At 41.5% G+C, this 20,295-nt stretch overlaps 1 protein-coding gene across 4 annotated transcripts; it reads right to left on the reverse strand.

Moving 5' to 3' along the window:
• Positions 1-1,210: 1,210 nt before the first annotated feature.
• Positions 1,211-14,845, reverse strand: UEVLD (UEV and lactate/malate dehyrogenase domains). 4 transcript variants are annotated; one of them, XM_083487917.1, is made up of 12 exons: positions 14,598-14,845; positions 12,142-12,226; positions 11,102-11,167; positions 10,066-10,229; positions 8,591-8,726; positions 8,099-8,217; positions 7,176-7,281; positions 5,920-6,090; positions 4,668-4,841; positions 4,113-4,200; positions 3,118-3,241; positions 1,211-3,011 (listed from the first exon to the last, which is right to left on the reverse strand). In XM_083487917.1, exons 1-12 carry the CDS (start codon positions 14,679-14,681, stop codon positions 2,847-2,849), a joined length of 1,482 nt encoding a protein of 493 aa, XP_083344043.1. In that variant the 5' UTR covers positions 14,682-14,845; the 3' UTR covers positions 1,211-2,846. The 4 variants fall into 4 exon arrangements, with proteins under 4 accessions (XP_083344043.1, XP_083344044.1, XP_083344046.1 ...); XM_083487918.1 differs by lacking the exon at positions 14,598-14,845 and adding an exon at positions 13,416-13,584; XM_083487920.1 differs by lacking the exon at positions 14,598-14,845 and adding an exon at positions 12,867-13,156.
• Positions 14,846-20,295: the final 5,450 nt, after the last annotated feature.

The following is a 20,295-nucleotide window of genomic DNA, read 5'->3' on the forward strand; positions in this document are numbered from 1 at the left end:
TGGTCCTAAGCCTCCGCTGCCTTGCGGGATATTTTCAGGAAAAGAAAAGGCTAAAGAGTAAACCCTACACGTCCCTGAGATGGTTGGATGGCTCCTTGTATGCCTCCTCCTGGCAACTCCTGCAGCCAAGCTGGTGCCAAATGTATTGCTCCGCTTTCATTTGGACCACGTCAGCAAAGCTGAGAGGGGTGTCTTGTCATCTGGGCAGCCCAGGACCTCCATTCACACTGCCAAGCTTGCACCCCGGGGAGGTCACTTTGGTGCTGCAAATGCAGCAGTTCAGCTTCACCCACAGAGGCCCACTTCATTGTCTCTCCAGACAGATGGATGCCAACAACATATCCCATCAACCCCAGACTGCATGGCTAATAGTCAAGGAAGATGGGTACTGTAGTCCAACAGTACCTGGAGGGCCAAAGGTTCACCCTCCCTTGGTGTAGACAACACTTCAACTTTGATGGACCAAGGGTTTGAGACAGACAAAATGAAATCTTCACACAGCACATAGCAACACTCTGGATCTCACTCCTACAAAATGTATAGATTGGAGACAAAACTAAATGGTACCCAGGAATCTTGGCTACAGTCGCTGAAATTGTCAGTGTTATTTTAAAAAGCCTACGTACAATGGAAAGGATTGTGTATAGATGGAATAGATTAATGTATAAAATATAGAGAGGTTATTTAATGGTTTGAAGGATTTGAATGTGCATGCATTCTGTAAACTACTTTATTCTGAAGTGGTGTACAACAGGGTCAAACAATAAAATAGTTCACAAAATACATGCATGTTAATATACATCAAAGCATTAAATAAAATTGTCTGTAAAACCATCATCAACCATGGAGCCAAAATTCCTGGACAGCTTTTAAAATTTAGATTTGGAGACCTTTTGGTAACAACCAACAAATTAATAAATAATAATTTAAGTTTTGCTGTCATGATTCAAGATACTATTTTGTACCAGCTAGATAGTGCACCACACCAACTCATGAATTCCTCATCTGACCTACCAATAGATGTGCTTCATATATTAGTATATATTAGCAAATTCTGTCATTAATCTGTTGCATTTATGTACTGCTAAATATTTCAAAAACCTCTAAGCCATGTATGGACTAACCCCCACACCCATAATATATTGTTAAAGCATTAGCACATAAACACAACCTAAAACCAATAAAACAGTAATAAAAAAACACATCGAGCTTTTAAAAGTTAATAAACGTTTTATTAACATTACACATCACAGTATTTTTTCCATATAGCACTTGCTTAAATATATAATGCAAAGAAAAAGGCAAAAATTCATTGCAATCATACCTGAGTACAAAATCTACATATACTATCATTAAACTGTTTAGTCTATATATTTGGTAGTGCTTAAAGCTTGTTGCAGTGCTACAACTGATGACACCAAACATACTAAGCCTTATCAGTGCATAACATTGAGCAGTGCATTCGTTCAGTTTTTCTTCCCATCCTGTCCTAAGGACTCAGGCCAAGTCACAATTATTTTAACAAAAGACCAAATAAAAGCAGATTACTTCATTAGATAGAAATAAAAATTACTCCACCTCCTCTTTACCCTAAGTTCATAAATCACCATTTAGATCCTGGGAATAGTATTGGCTAACACTATCCAATAACTATTTTCTCATCTATTATATTTTAAGGCATGGTAGAGTGGAAAGGGAGAAGAATCAGCTTTTTAAAAATATCATACTCTGAATAAAGGAAGCATTTCATTTAAACCATGGTGACTAGCTGTGCCTTACTGTATTCTGTAATGTCCTCCCCATATAAAGTGCCTATATAATTCAATTTACAGAATCCAGTAGGCCCTCCCAAGTGAGCCAAAAGCACTAATGTGTGCACATGGGAAACAAAACATTTCCTGCTCCACCCGGCTGCTTCATTCACAAGCTGCACTGGAGGGTACTCCAACATTCAGAGTGGCTTTTCAGGGGCTAGGAGAACCTGCAGCAGGAAGGAGGATGTGAACACACAGAACCTCAAGCCTCTTGGATTTTGGCCAAAGTGCCTTTAAGAAGACCATACAACTATGCACATTTTATATACTGCAGCAATGCAACAGCGCTGGGTTCTTTTTTATATCTCCCCACCCCCATCAATATCTAAGTCTTTGGGTGATTCATACAAAAAGTTCAGAAAAATACTTTCCAACTCATTAAGGCTAAGCAAATAGAATTCATCTGCAATGCCCAAAATTTCAGCTTCAGATGAATTACTGCAATGATTTGCTGGTGGAAACATTCTGTTATAAATTGTCTGAATCATTGGCTGAAACATGGACCCTTAATTTTAGGCAATACCTTGCTGCCAGGCCATCTGTGTTTAGACTTTAGCAATGTGTAATATATATACAAGACTGGTTCTCTATAGTAAATACAATAGTCACTCTGTTTGAAAAGATACCTCTTGTCAGCAAATTTATAGCAACTTTGAAAAGGAAGTGGGCTGGTGGTGATTATAGTGTTGGGCATTCAATATAGGAAAAAGAAGAGATACCGTTTTTTCTTATTAATACAGCTAGTAATTAAACAACCAAGAGTACAAAATCCAGCAAAAAGGCAACCCATGATCTAGAAAGTTTGGAAAATTACGTTTCATGTTACATATTTCCACCCTATTTTGCCTAATCATTTTTATTATAAGAGTGTCATTGACAGATGGTCTTTAGCATGCCCTATAATTAAATATACACCAAATTTAGCAAAGCTTTAACATTGTGAGGTATTCTTTTTTTAGCAGCCACCTAGGCAATAGTGTCTTTTCTGCAACTCTCAAATATCTTAGAGACCAAGTTATGCCTAGCTGGTATTCAGAGTTTCAGCTGCTGTTGAAGATCATGAATCGAGGCAGCCGTGGACTGAAGCTCCTGTACCACAGTACCTTTATCCAGCAGTTTGATGACTTCAGTCACTCCACTGATTCCAAGCACACAAGGCACACTTAAAAATACTTCAGAATTTATATTGTAACATCCCTAGAAAAGGCAAAACATAGTATTGGATATATTAGAATTCCTGGGACCCACAGGTTAATGTTTCCTCTATTCTAAAAAAGCAAAATCAGATCAGCCCTGTGTTTACCTTCACCATCGTCGATATGGAATGTACTTTCCTTTTATCATTCAATATACTGTCTGCCAGATCAGCTATTGACAGGCCAACAGACCAGGATTTTTGGCCTCTTCCTTTCAGAACTTCCATGGCTCTATATAAAAGCAAAAGAACCAGGATTTACAATGCACTTTTTAAGCAAGCAATATGCCCCCTTTATAAACACCATACATCACACTTGTATATCAACAAACGTGGTACACATTTTTGTAGTGGCCTTATTCACATGTTGTGCTAGCCAAACTGTCTAAATGTGAACAAGCAAGCGTGAGGGTACTTGCAGTAAGAAAATGCAGCTGCTTTGCTCCTCCCATGGTTGTCCTCCTTCCACACTAGCTATGCCATGCAAAACCATGGTTTGTTTGCCTTTGTGCTGCATTTGAACCCAGACTCATGGTTTGTCTGCCTCAGACAAAACACAAATGGTAAGCCAAGAACAAACCATCAGAATGCATGTGGTGGCTTTCGACCAATCAAATGGTTACATATAGATTACATTTTCATGGCAACAGGTATTGAGCCTAGCAGAGCCTAACTAATTGTTGCTAATTTTATGACTAGCAGCAAAGCATGTGTGAGCAATTTTCGACTCTTGTGTCTGCCCCCTCCCAACATCCTTAGTCATTACGTCAAGGTTTATGAGGTGTTAGCTGTCTAGAGTGGGCTACTTTCTTAGGTACAAGACCCTGAGTAAAGTATACGTATTTTAAGAATAGCACTGCTGACAGATAAGACTTCAACTAGAATTTGAGGCCTTTTATACGTAGCCTGATCAAAACGTGTTCAAGTAAAAATGGGGTTTAATAGGTACGTAATGAAGGTTTCCCTTTCATATCATGTTACTAGGGTGTAAATTAAAATTCAGAATTAGGCTGCACTCCTATATCAATTTATATTGGAATAACTCCCAGTTAACTCAGTGGGACTTACTTCTGATTGTGCTGCCACATGTCTAAGTGTTTTACCTGTTAGCTAAGAGATGCTGGGCATTTTGATTCGCTATATCTTCATCCTGATGACTTGTCACTGAATTAGAAGCACTCCATGCTGCCACTGAAGAGGATAAAATTACAATCAATGTTGTTTTTAAACATTTGCATTTTTATCTCAGGAATAATTTCTCTGTAGAGTGTGTGCTTTCCATTTTGCTTTTAAAGAGACCAATTGTAGGAATTCTATTCAGAGGAGTACATAACTCACAGATGTACAGAAAACACAGAATACGCAATAACCCGTCAGACAAAGAAACTGCATGAGAAGTCAGTGACAAAGCAACCACCACCGCAATGTAGTGTAAGCATAAAATATAGAATTGGAGAAGCTGTCTCTGAAACAGAACCACAAACTTCTTGTCATGGCTATCCATTAAATAAATAACAGTAATTTAAACTGAAATATCTCCATATACAGTACTTCTATTAAAAATAATCACAATGTTTTCTGAAATTATCTCCTGATATAAAGTACACATGTGGTACCCTAAACTGCATAGTAAGCTAAGTAGTAAGTCACCATTTTACCTTTGTTTTCCCCTTGTTCACCAATAATCCAATTATCTTTGCCTCTGATTTGAGCTTTTAATAGGTTTGCAATAATGTATTGGAATCTTGCAGAGTCTAGATTACAACCAATCCCGATAACCCGACTTTTAGGAAATCCACTCATCTTCCATGATACATAGGTCATTATTTCCACTGTACATTTGACAAAAACACATTGAAAAGGGCAAATTAATTTGTATTCAGGTCAAAAAGACATAAAGGTTTCCAATCAAGTTATCATTTATCTCTTTGGCAGTGGGGTTGATTGGATATCAGTAAATTATTCATTTTAAAAACAACAGCAACATCTCCAACAAATATCATGAAGGATGTTTTAGTAAATTTGTAATCTTAACCCCACTTTCCTGGAAGTAAGCCCATTTAATATAACAGTACTTATTTCTGAGGAGACATGGTTTTGACTGTGCATTATTTTGCACAGCTTAAATATAATTAAATATATCACTAAACTTGGTTAACACAATCACACTCTACAACATTTGGTTCTGGTAGAGTGAATTTCTGCTGGTTATTATTTGTTTCCAACAAAACACGATGAGAAGCTTTGATCCTTCAGAATCACTTGTTTCTTCACCGGCACCTCTCAGAATTTATGTCCCAAGAAGCATGACCTACTGATTTTGTGAGACTTTTCCTGGTGCTTTGGGGTTAAGTAATGAGATTAACCATGCCGCATCGAAACATGCTTGTATACAAATATTTACAATCATAAAACCATAGAACTGTAGAGTTGGAAGTGACCCAGAGGGTCATCTAGTCAATACCCCCCTGCAAATCTCAACTAAATCATACATTACAGGTGGCCACCCAACCTCTGCTTAAAAACCTCCAAGGAAGGAGAGTCCACCACCTCTCATAGGAGTGTGTTCCACTGTCAGACAGCATTTACTGTCATAAAGGTATTCCTGATGTTCAGTCGGAATCTCCTTTCTTGAAACTTGAATCATGGAAGTACTAGTTTTCCTGTTACTCACTTCTCTAAAGAAAAATGTCAAAAGACTTATTCCATATGTGTGTCAAGATATACACAACACACAAAAGGAAACTTTCTGGCCTAGTTTTCTACATTGTCCCAATACTTGACCACAAGATAGCAAACAGAGAACACCCTGAAGCCTCTGTAAAGAAATAGGTTTATTAAGTATGAGAAATTACAAAGCACGTTATATCCAGGGAGCAAAAAATCATAAAAAGGTAAGTGCTGCCATACCTGGTTGAGAAGCCACAAGCAGTACACTTTGTTGGCTATAATGTGCTACTGAAGGAATGATGCCTCTGAACAGTTCAACATTGCTCTGTACAACATCCAGATAGGACTGAGCATTGCCTAAAGAATTCACTGTTAGCACCACCAGCTTTGAGCCTGCTGAGGCGGAAAAATCTAAGAACACAAAGAAAGAATTTCTGCACACGTCAAGGCGAGAGTATAAGACCTATTTCATTATTATTTTTTAAGTTCATGAACTGGACACATAAACTTTTGTTTTATCTAAAGATACAGGGTCGTATCCAATGCTGTGCATGTGGAGTTCAACTTGTGCAATGGGGCTCCCCCTTTCCTTTCCTTTCCTTTCCTCTCCTCTCCTCTCCTCTCCTCACACGCCCTCAGAATCTGCTCCAAAGGTTCCTCCGACCCAGAGGATGCAAGAGGTGCTGCAGAGGAGAAGACAGGAAAGTTCTAGTGTGCAAGCAGAAGTCTGCTGTGTTAGCAGAACAGAAGCGTTGGATACGACCCGTACGAGAGTAAAAGTAAAGGTAAAGGGACCCCTGACCATTAGGTCCAGTCGAGACCGACTCTGGGGTTGCAGCACTCAACTCACTTTATTGGCCGAGGGAGCCGGCGTACAGCTTCCGGGCCATGTGGCCAGCATGACAAAGCCACTTCTGGGGACCAGAGCAGCGCACGGAAACACCGTTTACCTTCCTGCTGGAGCAGTACCTATTTATCTACTTGCACTTTGACGTGCTTTCAAACTGCTAGGTTGGCAGGAGCAGGGACTCAGCAAAGGGAGCTCACCCCGTAGCGGGGATTCGAACCGCCGACCTTCTGATCGGCAAGTCCTAGGCTCTGTGGTTTAACCCACAGCGCCACCCGCGTCCATACGAGTGTAAAAGGAGTCGCTAATTAAGCACTGTGCCACAACTTTCTCAGGCATATAGTGTGTGTATACACACACACACACACACACACACACACACACACACACCTATATATACACACACATGTATATCTCCTGCCTTTCTTTCATCGTGGAACCCATCTGTACACATGGTCTCCCCATCCAGGCTCTGGCTACACTCAAACTTCCTTAGCTTCATCACATGGGGCCTTCATGTGCTTTCAGACATTATTGCTACGAGTGAAATGTTCTTAGCAGCGATTCCAAGAATTACTTAGAAAGTTCATTTGAAGTATACAGTGGGGGGGACGGACCACCACACACATCTCAGAAGCCAACACAATACCTCTGCTGATTTCCACATTAGGCAAGGCAAAGATTTCCAGGTCCATAGCTGCTCCTTTCATTGTACCTTCTGAGCAGTCCAAGACAACCACTCTGTCAGCAACACCCTGGTACAAATTGAAAGCAAAGAAGTAATTATTCAGTGGAGAAAAGATAAAATGGCATTCTGAAAGGGTTTAATACAACTCTTATTTATTTCTTTAAATGCTGACATACAATCCTATTATCTACACAAGCTGCTGTTAAATTTAAGCCAACAGCTATTCTCTCCCATCACACCAGTCATCTGGTTGAATCAAGTTGCCACTGCTAGAGACAATGTGCCTCTGAATCCCAATTGCTGGGAATCAAAAGTGGGAAGAGTGCTGCTCCACTCCAATCCTGCTTTCAGGTTTCCCATAGTCATTGCATTGGCCACTGTGAGAACAGGATGCCGGACTAAATGGGCCTTTGGCTTTATCCAGCAGCCAGACTCTCCTGAAGATGGCCAGGCATAATTCGGCAGGCATTAAACACGCACTGAAATCCCTCCCATAGAAATCAGTAGGATGCCTGGATCATGACAAAATACCTGGAGATTCACAGAGCAATCTAAACCTCACCAGGGCAGCAGGTGAGTGGCAGATCCATGCTGAAAGCAACTGTGCTAGTAGCTTTCCAGCTGCTTATATTAGCCTCCTAAAAGTCCATACAGGCTGAATTCTTTTGGTGCTATTAGAAAATACACAATTTAAGACAGCATGTGCCAACTAAAAGCTATGGTTCCCATGTGCTGAGAAGTTATGCAAATAGACCCTCAATGCACAGTCCTTTGCAGGCTTACTCAGAAATACATCCCACTCTATTCAAGAATAATTATTTTATCCCAGTTTGGAATCACTACAGAAGCAATCACAGTGGTCATTTCACATAAAGTATATATACCTTTGCTGAAATAGCCAGTGCACAAGCAAGGCCCAGATCACCTGCTCCAATCACTGTAACTTTGTTAAATCCTCCATCATTTTTCTTTCCCTCTCCCTTGGACTGAATGTTGTCTTCACCTAAAATAACATGTAGTCATTAATATAAACAAATGCGCTCAACTTGGGAAGTTGCATGGAAAATGACTGGATGTAATGGAACAAACCAACCAAAAAAGGTTTAACTGAAACTATGGTGGTCTGTGAAGGACAAGGACCATATTGTACAGCCTTCTTCATATGAACACTAACTTCAAACTGAAGAAGAGCCCTGTTGGATCAGACCAAAAGTTCAGCCATTTCTCACAATGGCCAGTCAGATGCTTCAGGGATAATGGGAGGATGATAGCCATCTCTTGCTATTGTTCCTCAATGAAAGCCATTTATCAATGACTGAATCCTCCATACAGTACAGAACTTGTCTCCTAAATGAAAACCCAAAGATGATGCATACCTTCAGTGATTTTTGCAATGTAGGAGAGCAGCTCTGACTGTCTGGCTGCATCTGAAGATGATAATGAGAACAGGGGGAGCTCCTCTTCAAATTTTGCGCTCATTTCCTTTAATAACCCTATGATCATGGACTGCGGCTGAAACAAATACAACAACAATTAGCCTCCTCCTCATCTTATTATGATATCCTTTCACATAAGTCTTAAAATGATTTACAAGCCTCCAACAAGAGCAACTAAAAATAGGTTCTTAAACATCACTAACAAAATATGCAAGGCAGAGACTTAAAACAAAACAGAACGAAAAATCCAGCTGGAAAAGCTTCTTGAAACAAAAATGTATTCAGTAGTTTCCAGAAACAACCACAGGCAGCAGGCACCTGTTGTATCTCAAAATAACAACAACAACAACAACAACAACAACAATAACAATAATAATAATTTATTTATACCCCGCCCATCTGGCTGAGTTTCCTCAGCAACTCTGGGTGGCTCCCAATCATGTATTAAAAACAATACAGCATTAAATATTAAAAACTTCCCTAAACAGGGCTGCCTTCAGATGTCTTTTACAAATAGGTTAACTGCTTATTTCCTTGACATCTGATGGGAGGACGTTCCACAGGGCGGGCGCCACTACCGAGAAGGCCTTCTGTCTGGTTCCACAAAACAGGGGCAGCTACATTGAAATGTCTGCTCTCAATTACTGTGGGCTTCTGATATTTTAGAGACTTCAAGGACAGACTCTCCCATAAAACACAGCCATCCACTGTGTATGTAAAGGGCAATGTGGTCTTTCATGGAACCCTATAGAGATTAAATGTCAGTACCAGAGCCTTTAACGTGGTCTGGTACCACAATTTTAGATAGCAAACATTCTATGAACAAATGCCTAAATGGACTGAGAATCTGAAGCACTTTATGAACAATTACTGTGCACAGGGCTTATCAGATTTCCCCCTTCATAGCTACATAAGCCAGTTATCAACTTTTCCCCAGAGAAGCAGAATCAAGATAGGGGCCACACACAAAGGAGCAGGCCTTTCTTACAGGGATAGGGGCGTAAGAGGATCATGACCCATCCCAGTGGGGAACTCCGAGTACCTTTTCCTTTGCAAGTGAGATTTTTGCCATTCATTCATAAAAATGAAAAAGTAAAGCACTTTGGGGGCGCTGTTAGACAAAACACTGCCCCTGCAATAACGCTGGTTGGCCATGCCTCTGCTGACAGAGAACCTGCAGGCCATGACTACAAATACACACTACTTTTGCTAGTCCAATAAAATAGCCTCTACTTTCTCTCACATTGCCTGTGTAGCCTATCTGGCAGGATGACAGATCATGTTAAAAGGCACGTTTTTATACAATTAAGGTACACAATATGGATGACATTAAATTAAGACTAAGACAAACACTGTAAACCGATTTTAGTAAAGCAATAATACTATTTTACATGACATGCACAGACATCCCTTACATGACTCCAGTTTTGTAGATAGGGCAAGTATATCCTTCCCCGGGCATCTACATGCTTTCCTACAGAAATCCCCATGTTTGCAGTGGGCTTTAAGAAGCAGATTGGAGGAGTAAAAGGATGAGAATCTAAAATCCATAGGAAAATTGGAATGTTGTACAAATTACCTGTCAAAATACAAAACACAAGCAACTATCAGCAACCACTGCTCCTTGACTGGTCATGTATACATCTTAAATTTTACACTTGATATTTAACCCATGGGTGGGCGTATTGTAGGATCTATTGTACTTTGTTTTTCACTAGAACCCCAAAGTCCATGATCTGGAGCCATAGGCTAAGAAGGCAAACATATACAGTCCAGGAATTTATTTTAAATGCCAGAACTGAGTTCACAGTCTTTTCACACGGGAAAAATCCACTCCTGGTTTCTGCTCAAACTCTCTTTGTTTCAGCAGCCTGAATAATGGAAGCAGGAAGACCTTTTGCACTTGCTCTTGAACAAGAGTTGATATTGGACACTCTATTAGAAATATATATTTACTTATTTAAAAAACGTATATGCAGCCCATCAATATGAATATTTCCAGGGCAGCTTACAAAAGATGTACTATTGATATCAAGCAGGCATTGTCACTGTATTATTTTCAGTGCCTGCTGAAGACGTTCTTATTTAAACAAGATGTTTAGAAAGTTTGTATGAGTTTTAAGTTGTTTTAGTCTATTCTATTGTGGTTTTAAGAGCCACTATTGGTCTTGTCTGCTCAATCCACGGCAGCCTGGCTTCGCATGTCCTCACATGGTTTAGCCGGCCAGTCAAAGCTGTTTCCTGGGGTGTGGTTGCTGTCGCATGCTGACAGCTTGTAGGAGCCACAGATGAAAGATGAGTAAAGGGTGGGAACCAAAGGTGGACAAACTTCCCCAGAGGGAGCATGATGTGTCACCCACCAGAGGTACTACCCCATCCCAAACATCCCATCCCACTTGCAAGTCCCAATGTATTATTAGGTAGCAAACAAAAACAGAGTGAACAACTTACCCTGGTATTTCACTGGAACAGTGCCACTACAATTCAAAAGGTCTTTCTGGGAACCATCCTTAAAAGCTAAAGTTCAGAACATTAATTTGTATGCGCATATAGATTACATTTTTTCAGTAGTAGACAGCACAGTGAGACTGCCCTTCTCACTTGAGCACTCTCTGTTTGCACAGCTGCTGTGTACTGTGACAGAGAGGGGGCAGGCAAGGCACTGCTAAGGTTGGCACGGTGCAAATGCACGGGCGGAGTGTATCCGGCATTCCTGCCAGCAGGTTGGTACTGTGGAGATCTCTGCCCTCCCTCTCTCCATCTCGGTATGCAGCAGGACACAGCCAGAGGGAGGTCACGTCAGTGGCACATCCCCACCATCTTTACATTTTTGTCATTATTTTGTTACCGATAATACTGCTTTATTAACATCTGATATCAGAGCCAGATAACTCATTATTTTAAACGTTATACACCACCAGACTTTTTAAAACAACAAAGAAATCATGACAGCAAAATAAAAAGAACATGTAAAATACAATACAGCCAGAAAGGAAAATAAAACAACTTCATTGGTTTGCTGCTATTTGCTTTATTTTCCTGTCTGGCAGCAAATAGCAGCAAACCAATACAAAGCTCACTCTACCACCCCAAACTTCATAAAGGAACAACAGTAAAGTGATTACTTAACTCAGGCAGCCCCAAACTTGGCCCTCCAGCTGCTTTGGGACTACAGCTCCCATCATCCCTGACCACTGGTCCTGTTAGCTAGGGATGATGGGAGTTAAAAATTGACACAAGCTGAAAGCACACTCGCTTGGGAGTAAGCCCTACTGAATACTGCGGGCTTACTTTCTAGTAAATATACATAGGATTCTGCTGCTGCAGGTTATATTGTCAATAATGAACATAAGTAACTAGAGTTGAATTCCTTACTTGAAATTACTTTCACTGACTACTATTCAAACTTTTATATTAATCACTATACAAAACAATGACATTCTCACACAATCATTTTTCCAATGGGCCAAAAAAATTGACGGTACTCTTACTGTAGGTATTCATTGCAAATGTGGTGTTTGGGTACGACTCATGTACGCTCTTCAGTTCTTCTATGGTCAGATCTCGGAATTTATACTGCAGAGAGAACAAGGATAATTTTATTCTTTTAAGCAATTTTATATTGATGCGCCATGCCTTTAAAACTTGTCATTGTTATTCAGCAATTTAGCCTCACAGCTGAAATTGGAAGTCTAAAGCACTGATTCTTCTGAACTGGAAACCTAATTCGCTTCACTATCAATACAGCCCATTCCCATGTGAAACTCATGCTGTGTAGATCTGCATTTATTAGAATGACTGCACCTTCCTTTAATTACACCTTTGTTAGCAGTACCTTTTCGGATGTGCATTGAGTTAAAGCACTATAGATAAAATTCTGCTCTTTAAAACACGCACACACCACTTTTAAGTATGTAAAGCAGGGGTGGGGAATCGAATCGGGCCAGATCCAGAATTGGTAAACCCTACACAGTAAGGTTACCAGACCTCCCCGTTTCCTGGGGACAGTCCCTGGATTTATAAATCAGTCCCCTGACAAAATCCACTAAATTCGACTGAAGTTGAAAAGTCTTCCTGGATTCACTGGGGGAAAAAAATCTGGTAACCTTACTCCACAGGGCTAGTTGAACAGGTAGGAAGAGCTGTCAGTCACTTGATGTCAGATGACTCTAAGTGCACTCCCAGTTCTTCATTGGCAGCCATGGCTTGAACTCACCTTCCAAACATTCTTGCCATCATAATTGCAACACAGATTACACGAATTTAACACACGGAAGATTGGGCTTCCTTCCGAGCCAACATACGTAGGATTCTGCTCCTTGAGCAGAGATGGGGAACCTGTGACCCTCCTGAATGACAACTAGGGCTGATGTGCGGTAGGTTTCTAGAGATCCCTACATCCTGGGTCAAGGAGCAAGTTCTGCATTTCTAGGGCAGCTAACCTAGAAGCGCTGCATGCAGAAGCCTGTGCCCTAAATGCACCCTACAATGAGGCCTTGCTTACATCGCTGCCGGCAGCGGTTGGCACACATATTTCGCAGTCTAAAGAGTCACCCTCAGCCACGGCCATGTTGCAACCCTATATAACTTGTGGTGAGCAGGCAGGCAGCTTGCAACAGCGTCTTAACCGGGGACATCCCGAGTGACTCGACGGCAAAGCGGCGCCCATGGGAAGCCGGGGGGGAGTCGCTCCCTCGGGCCGCCCACCCGGCGCGCGGAGAGGAGCCCTCGCGCCCGCCCAACCTGCCGCCGCCGCCCGCCTTGCCTTGCTCAGCCACTTCCTCAGCTGCTCCTCGGAGAACTCCATCGCCGGCGGCCCGTGCGAGGAGGAACAAGCACTGCTTCCTGCTGCTGGCGCGCCTGGAAAGGCGAGCCGGCCGGCCGCGCGGCCTCTCCCAGTTCCTCCTTTTCCCCAGGCCCGCCCCTTGCTTAGGTAGACTGCCTAGGTTTTAACCCCGCGCCTTGTGGGGAAGCGGGTTGCTTCTCGCGTCGAGGCGCGAGGCCTGCGCTTGAACCCAGGGCCGGATTTAGGTTTGATGAGGCCCTAAGCTACTGAAGGTAATGGGGCCCTTTAGATGTCCAGCTGTCCTTTGTTAACAACAAATTGTCGCTGTTTTCTATATGCTATATGGTAATTTATGGGCCTAATTGGTATCTAAAGCTATTTGCATATGTTGCCATGCAACCAGTCCATGCAGAATGTAGGCACCCTATACAGTGGTACCTCGCAAGACGAATGCCTCGCAAGACGAAAGAGTTTCCCATTTTTTGAGTCGTTCCGCAAGACAAATTTCCCTATGGGCTTGCTTCGCAAGACGAAATGTCTTGCGAGTTCTTGCCAGTTTGTTTCCTTTTTCTTAAAGTCGCTAAGCCGTTAATAGCCGCTAAGCCGTTAATAGCCGCTAAGCCGCTAATAGCCGTGCTTCGCAAGACGAAAAAACCACAAGACGAGACTCGCGGAACGGATTAATTTCGTCTTGCGAGGCACCACTGTACTGTATATAGACATGAGCAAACCAGTGATATTTTAGGGAGCAGGTGGGGCCCATTACTTACATCATAGGAGCCTACACAACACAAAACACTGATGCTGTATGCAGGTTTTATTTTGTTTTTTATCTTGTATTAGGAAATGTACATCCAGGTTTTTTTCCTTGAGTTTTTTTGGGGCCCTAGAAAAGGTGTTTTTCATTGGCCACAGGAGGCAGTCATGGCCACCAACCTAGATGGCTTTCAGAGAGTATTGGACCAATTCATGGAGGAGAGGGCTATCACAGAATCGTAGAGTTGGAAGGGACCCCAAGAGCCATCTACTGCAACCTCCCTGCAATGCAGGATTCTTAGCTAAAGCATCCATGACAGATGGCTCTGCTTGAAAACCTCCAAGGAAGGAGAACCCACAACCTCCCTCCAAAGGGAGACAGTTCAGCTGTCGAACAGCTCTTACCAGCGATGGCAGTGAGCCATGATGGCTATGCTTTGCCTCTGCAGTTGGGAGGCAGCAAAGCCACATGAGGGAAGAGTTGCTCATGCTCGAATCCTGCTTGCGTGTTTCCCACAGACACCTGGTTGGCCACGATGACAAGAGGATGCTGCAGTATATGGGTCACTGGTCTGATCCAGCAGGCTCTTCTTAGGTCCATATTCCCAGAAATGGCATAGGGCAACTTTTGGGGCAGCAGCCTAGCTTGTTCTTCTGTGAAGCTCTGTGGAAGAAAAATCAAGCCATAATGTTGTGATTAGGGTAAAAGTTAATTCAAGATTCTACTTACTGAAGCAAGACAGTTGCATTGGGGAAGACCCCATCAGCCAGATTCTCTTCTGTGCTGATTGATGTTCTGCTCAGATGTTCTGGAATGTAACAGCTTCTATAGGGATGGCAATGTTGCCACAACTTGGTTCATGAGAGACCACAAGAGATTAGCTTTGAAAGGAACACCAGAAACAGCAGTGCTGGTCAAAACCCCATAACCATTCTATACTCCCTTCACCTTTTCACTTTTCAACATCTCACCCTCCTTCATGCTGACTCTGCTTTTTTACACTCCAATGGGAGATGTTGTGATAAGATACAAATAGGCTCAGGCCCCAGACCCATACATTCCACTTCCACAGCATGAATGGTGCTATAGTTGGTAAGAAGAGAGAAACTATTTCACAAAATAGTACAATGACAGCAGCCCCAATAGCAAGCTGCTCCGCTTGTTATGCCCATTGCACCAGCTGGTCCCTGGTGAGGTCTCCTTGGTTGGCTTAGGCCTCCAAGGCCCGGGGCAAATGTACCTTGCCGCCCCCTCCCCTCTGCGTGGATCTGGTGGCCAATAGGAGAGAAAACTGAAGTTGATTGGCTGACCACTCCCAAGAGGGGAAAACGTTTGGAACCACTAACTTAAGGAAACTTCAGCTTTTAAATTTTGTATCTGATTTGTAACTATTCCCCCCTCCCTGTAAATGTAGTTTATAAAAACTCCAAACCAAAATGAAATAGTTTATTTAAACAAAAGCTTTTGTAACTCCTGTATCTATCTGAAATGCCTTTGGTTCTATCAGAGAAACTATTTTGCTGATGTCATGCTGGTTGAGTCAATTGTTACATAACAAATGATGTCACAATCTAGTTCACTGCACAGTCTGGCTCATCACAAATAGCCACCAAGAAAGCCAAAGTACTGAGCTGCCTAAAATCAGCTGAAAGGTGATTTTCTTTTGTCCTTAAAAAATTAGCCATATCAAGTCACATTCCGTAAGTGGGAAAACACTGAGAAATTGTACAATGATTGTTGTTGGTTGGCTGATTTTCCTTTTGGCTTTGCATCTGATGCATAGAGTTCCAAACGCTAAGGTGAGTAAACTTTGAAATACCAGTTGGAAATGCTGCCCTATGTCACCCTAGTTTGCTGTTTGATGCAAAACCAAAGAGTTTGATTCTTACAAACTTAGGATGTGTTCAGTCCACTGTTTTATGTGGTTTTGCACCCAGACAATAGGAAAGCATCCTCATCATGCCAAGGTACTTATCTGTCACCATCAGGACAAATGGCCCCACCCTTTAAATAGAGCTGAGACTTGTGTGCCTTTAGAACATGTGTGCAAACCCATATAAGCCACATGACCCCACAGTAAACCATCTGAGGAATTGTGGCAATGAGAATATATGGGGTGCTGTAGTAAGCGAAGAAGTGCCCAAAATAAACCAGGTGTAGCATTACCCTAAGCATGAAGGAAGGAGATATGCATGAGTCCCAACCTTTATGCAACACTGGTTCCACTAATACGGATGGAAGCATGTTACAGGTGTTGATGGAGACTATTGAAGCTTTTAAAACTACAACTTTATTGCAGTGGTTCCAAAATACCTATTAATTATTAAGCCTTTCTCTATTTCCAGAAATCTAGGTGAGACACCCCTTATAGTTCAGAAGGATAATAAAAACAATCAATTTTTTATATTGATTATAGTTCAGTAATTCTTTATTGTCACTGATAAGTGTAAACTGTTTAATTATTATTTACGGTTATTTAATGTTACTGTTTACTATTATATTCTAATAGATTATTGAATATTGCTTTATTTAAGTTGTTTAAAGTTTTTGTGACTTTTTTGTATTGCATCAGATTGTTATTACATGTGTGATCTTTGCTGTTTTGTTGTTTCTTCAGCTTGTAGGCTGCCTTGTGTATAGTCTTATAGAAAGACGGTATACAAATTAAAAATGAAATGAAATGAAAAAGAAGCATAATACCTCAGCCTAAAGTACAGAGTTTTTTGTTGCTAAGGTGTACTCAAGTTCCAACAGCTTGAGATAGATTACTGGGCCTGTGGGTGACAAGTTTCCACTTGTACTTAATATTTCCTCGTGAGCTTTCATCATACTCCTTGCTCAGCACTGCTGAGTAGCAGGGACGCGGACTTATAAAAAAACGAATTTTTGAGGGGGCTCGGGCCCCCTCAAGCCCCATGGAGTCGGCGCCTATGCTGAGTAGGCATGGCACACTGGGAAAAGACAACATGGTTGTCTGTGGCTGTGTGATTGATTGTGTGGAAGTCTTTTTGGCTGAAGCTATAAAACTTCCATACAATATTTGTTGTGCACTACAGTCCCAGAGCTGGAGAAGAACTCATGGGGGTTCGAGATATGTGGGAATTCGGAGGAAGGATTCAAAAGACATGAAAATTGGCCAGTTCTGATGCTTTATTAAAGAAAGGTATAGACTTACAGCAAAACGCAGCCTGCCAGTTCTCCTTGCATCTCGTGCGCAACGGACACCACCAGGCAAGAAGATGATGGACTGTCTGCACCCAAGCAAAGATGCACACATTCTTTATACAACAGGACAGCATACGTCGCATGTCCTGTGGAATTGACTCAATCATTAACCTGGGGATTTGTAAACTTTATGAGAATTGTGTGTCTGGTGGTGCAAATGCACAGGGACATCTTCACAGCTTACTTGAACACTGCCACACCACACACACACTTTGCCCTGTCTCCATCCACTAGCATTTATTGCTTGAGGTGTTTGGTTCACTGTAAGTCCCATTAGCCTTCTGCACCAACCATCAGATCAAATAAGCTCCAACGTTCGGCCCAGTCAAAAGAAACACAGATATGGTTTGGGAAAGATGTGCCTGTCCTTGAGTAGTTCAGCAGCCTCTTTGAAACTCAACATCATACTTACCGGTAACTCTAATTACTGAGTAAACTTTAGATGAAGGGGAGAAAGTGCATAGTATAAAAAGACTTGAAAAATATTTCAAATTCTGTATGATATTTCATATTTGCACACTCACACCCACAAAATAGGTTAAATCTACTTTTTAGTTATTCATGCCCCAGAAAGCTTCCAATTCATCACTTTTCCAACAAAATTGATTTAATGACAACTCACAGGCAGTTTAAACATTGTTCTGTCACTCCCATCCTGCTGTGTTCATCCCATATGTTGCTCCAGAGTGTCCCTTGTGAAGCCACAGGGGCTGGGGGGGGGGGCAGCCAGATAAGCCCTAGGGCATTACTGAAATTCTACTTGCTCTTCTCAGGTTTCAGCCTACAAATGGCACAGGGCACAGATCAGATTACTGAATGTCTCAGTTTTGATGATTTTTAAAAAGTGTTTCTAGCCCCAATGGTTGCAAAGCTGTTACGCTTGAAAGGTAGTGGTCAGTGCCTGGTGAAATAGAGGTGATCTGCTGAGCATCTAAGCCCTCTGAAAATCAGAATAAAAATGCAAAATAGTAAGAATGACACGAAAAAATTATGCATATAAGGTCTTATGCATACTTGACCCAATGCATCTGGGTAATTGATTTGCTTCTCATGCAGAATTGCCTAGTGAAGAGGAACAAAACGAAAGCTGAAGGTGTTATCCCTAGACCAGTTTGTACCTGCGTACCTTAAAATCAGCCTCTGAGTCAAGCCTCAACATATGGCCCTTTTTCTCTATGAATGTTGGTTGAAGAGTGAAATGCTTCCCTCCAAACTTTTCAGTAATATTCTGTGTGTTTGGTTACAGGCTGAACCTGCAAAGAACGAAGGTGATAAGCATTAACTGGCATTGTCCTTTAGAGGAACACAACCCAGGACAGACTTCCCATCTTCTTTAAGAGCAACAAAGATGTTCCAGTTCAGAAGTTTTAAAACATCAGCAAGAAAGGAGTTTCAGGAGCTGATGCTTACTGCAGTACTGAAGGCAATGAAGCATATTGTTTCTGTTGTTGGTAACACATAAATTGATTGCACAGCATCATGTTATATGTTTATGACCAAGTTACCCGGACCTTCAAATATGTTACCACGTTTCACGATGCGCAGGGCAAAGTGGATCTCAAGCATTACCTATAAGAGCATATTTGAAATAGATTATGCTTCTGTTTAAGGGACAATCACATAGAACGTTTCGTATCCGATACGATTTCTGATGGACTATGTACTTTTAAAATTGCCTACTACCTGCAGTAGCAAAATTCACTTGGTGTTCACTATTCTGAAAATATAATGGGTGGAAAAAGACATAAAGGTTAATGTCTGTGGAATGATTTATTTAGTCTTTTAATGCAGGTGCCGCCTTTCCCATGAAGATTTGAAGGCATTTCACACAAATGTGAAAGTTAAATACTGTAATAGCAAGCAACAAACTTCTTAATTTTAAAGTTTAATTTTTTTAAAAAGCATGCCTATTTATTGTCTGCTGATTAGCATTCCAAAATAAGCATTGTATAATGAACTATAGCACAGTTATCCTATTCCCATGTAAATAAGCCACACATAAAGGAGTATATAGCCCAGGGGTCAGCAAACTTTTTCAGCAGGGGGCCGGTCCACTGTCTCTCAGACCTTGTGGGGGTCCGGGCTAGATTTTTTTTGGGGGGGGGGAATGAACGAATTCCTATGCTCCACAAACAGCCCAGAGATGTATTTTAAAGAAAAGCACACATTCTACTCATGTAAAAACACCAGGAAGGCCCTACAAATTACCCAGAGATGCATTTTAAATAAAAGGACACATTCTACTCATGTAAAAACACGCTGATTCCCAGACTGTCCACAGGCTGGATTTAGAAGGCGATTGGGCCAGATCCGACCCCCAGGCCTTAGTTTGCCTACCCATGATATTATAGCCTAGACTATCAAAGCCTATAGGGAGATGGACTTAAATAAATACTTAACTAATTCCAGAGCTTAAGGTGTTAGCAGAGAACAGTTAAGATTATTGCATCTACACCACCAAAGGTAGTGCTAATTTATATTGGGGAAAATGTTGCAGAGCCGAGTTCTTCTGTTCAGCATTTCAGACACTTCGTTCAATCCATACCACCTAGACTCTGCATTCCATGCCTCCTGAGCATACTCAGTCCTCACTGGGCAAGGCTGTTTGTTTGGTTCATTCCCCATTTTTGGCAAATATTGGTGTAGCCTGGAACCCAAATACCCCATTATCTATAGATGGTGCCATTTTGGTACATAATATCAAATACTTGGGGAACTGGATTCATTATTACTGTCTATGACTCTATGGTGATTGTGTGAGAAAAGGAAGTGTCCATGACAAAACCTTTAATAAGTTTTCTCATTTAATGGAAACGTCATATCAAGTCTTTTTGTTTCTCTTCAATAAAATGTGTCTATTCTGTTATCTTCTTTGGG

This window comes from Podarcis liolepis (genome assembly GCF_965112155.1).
Source record: "Podarcis liolepis genome assembly, chromosome: 1".
Classification (NCBI taxonomy): domain Eukaryota; kingdom Metazoa; phylum Chordata; class Lepidosauria; order Squamata; family Lacertidae; genus Podarcis; species Podarcis liolepis.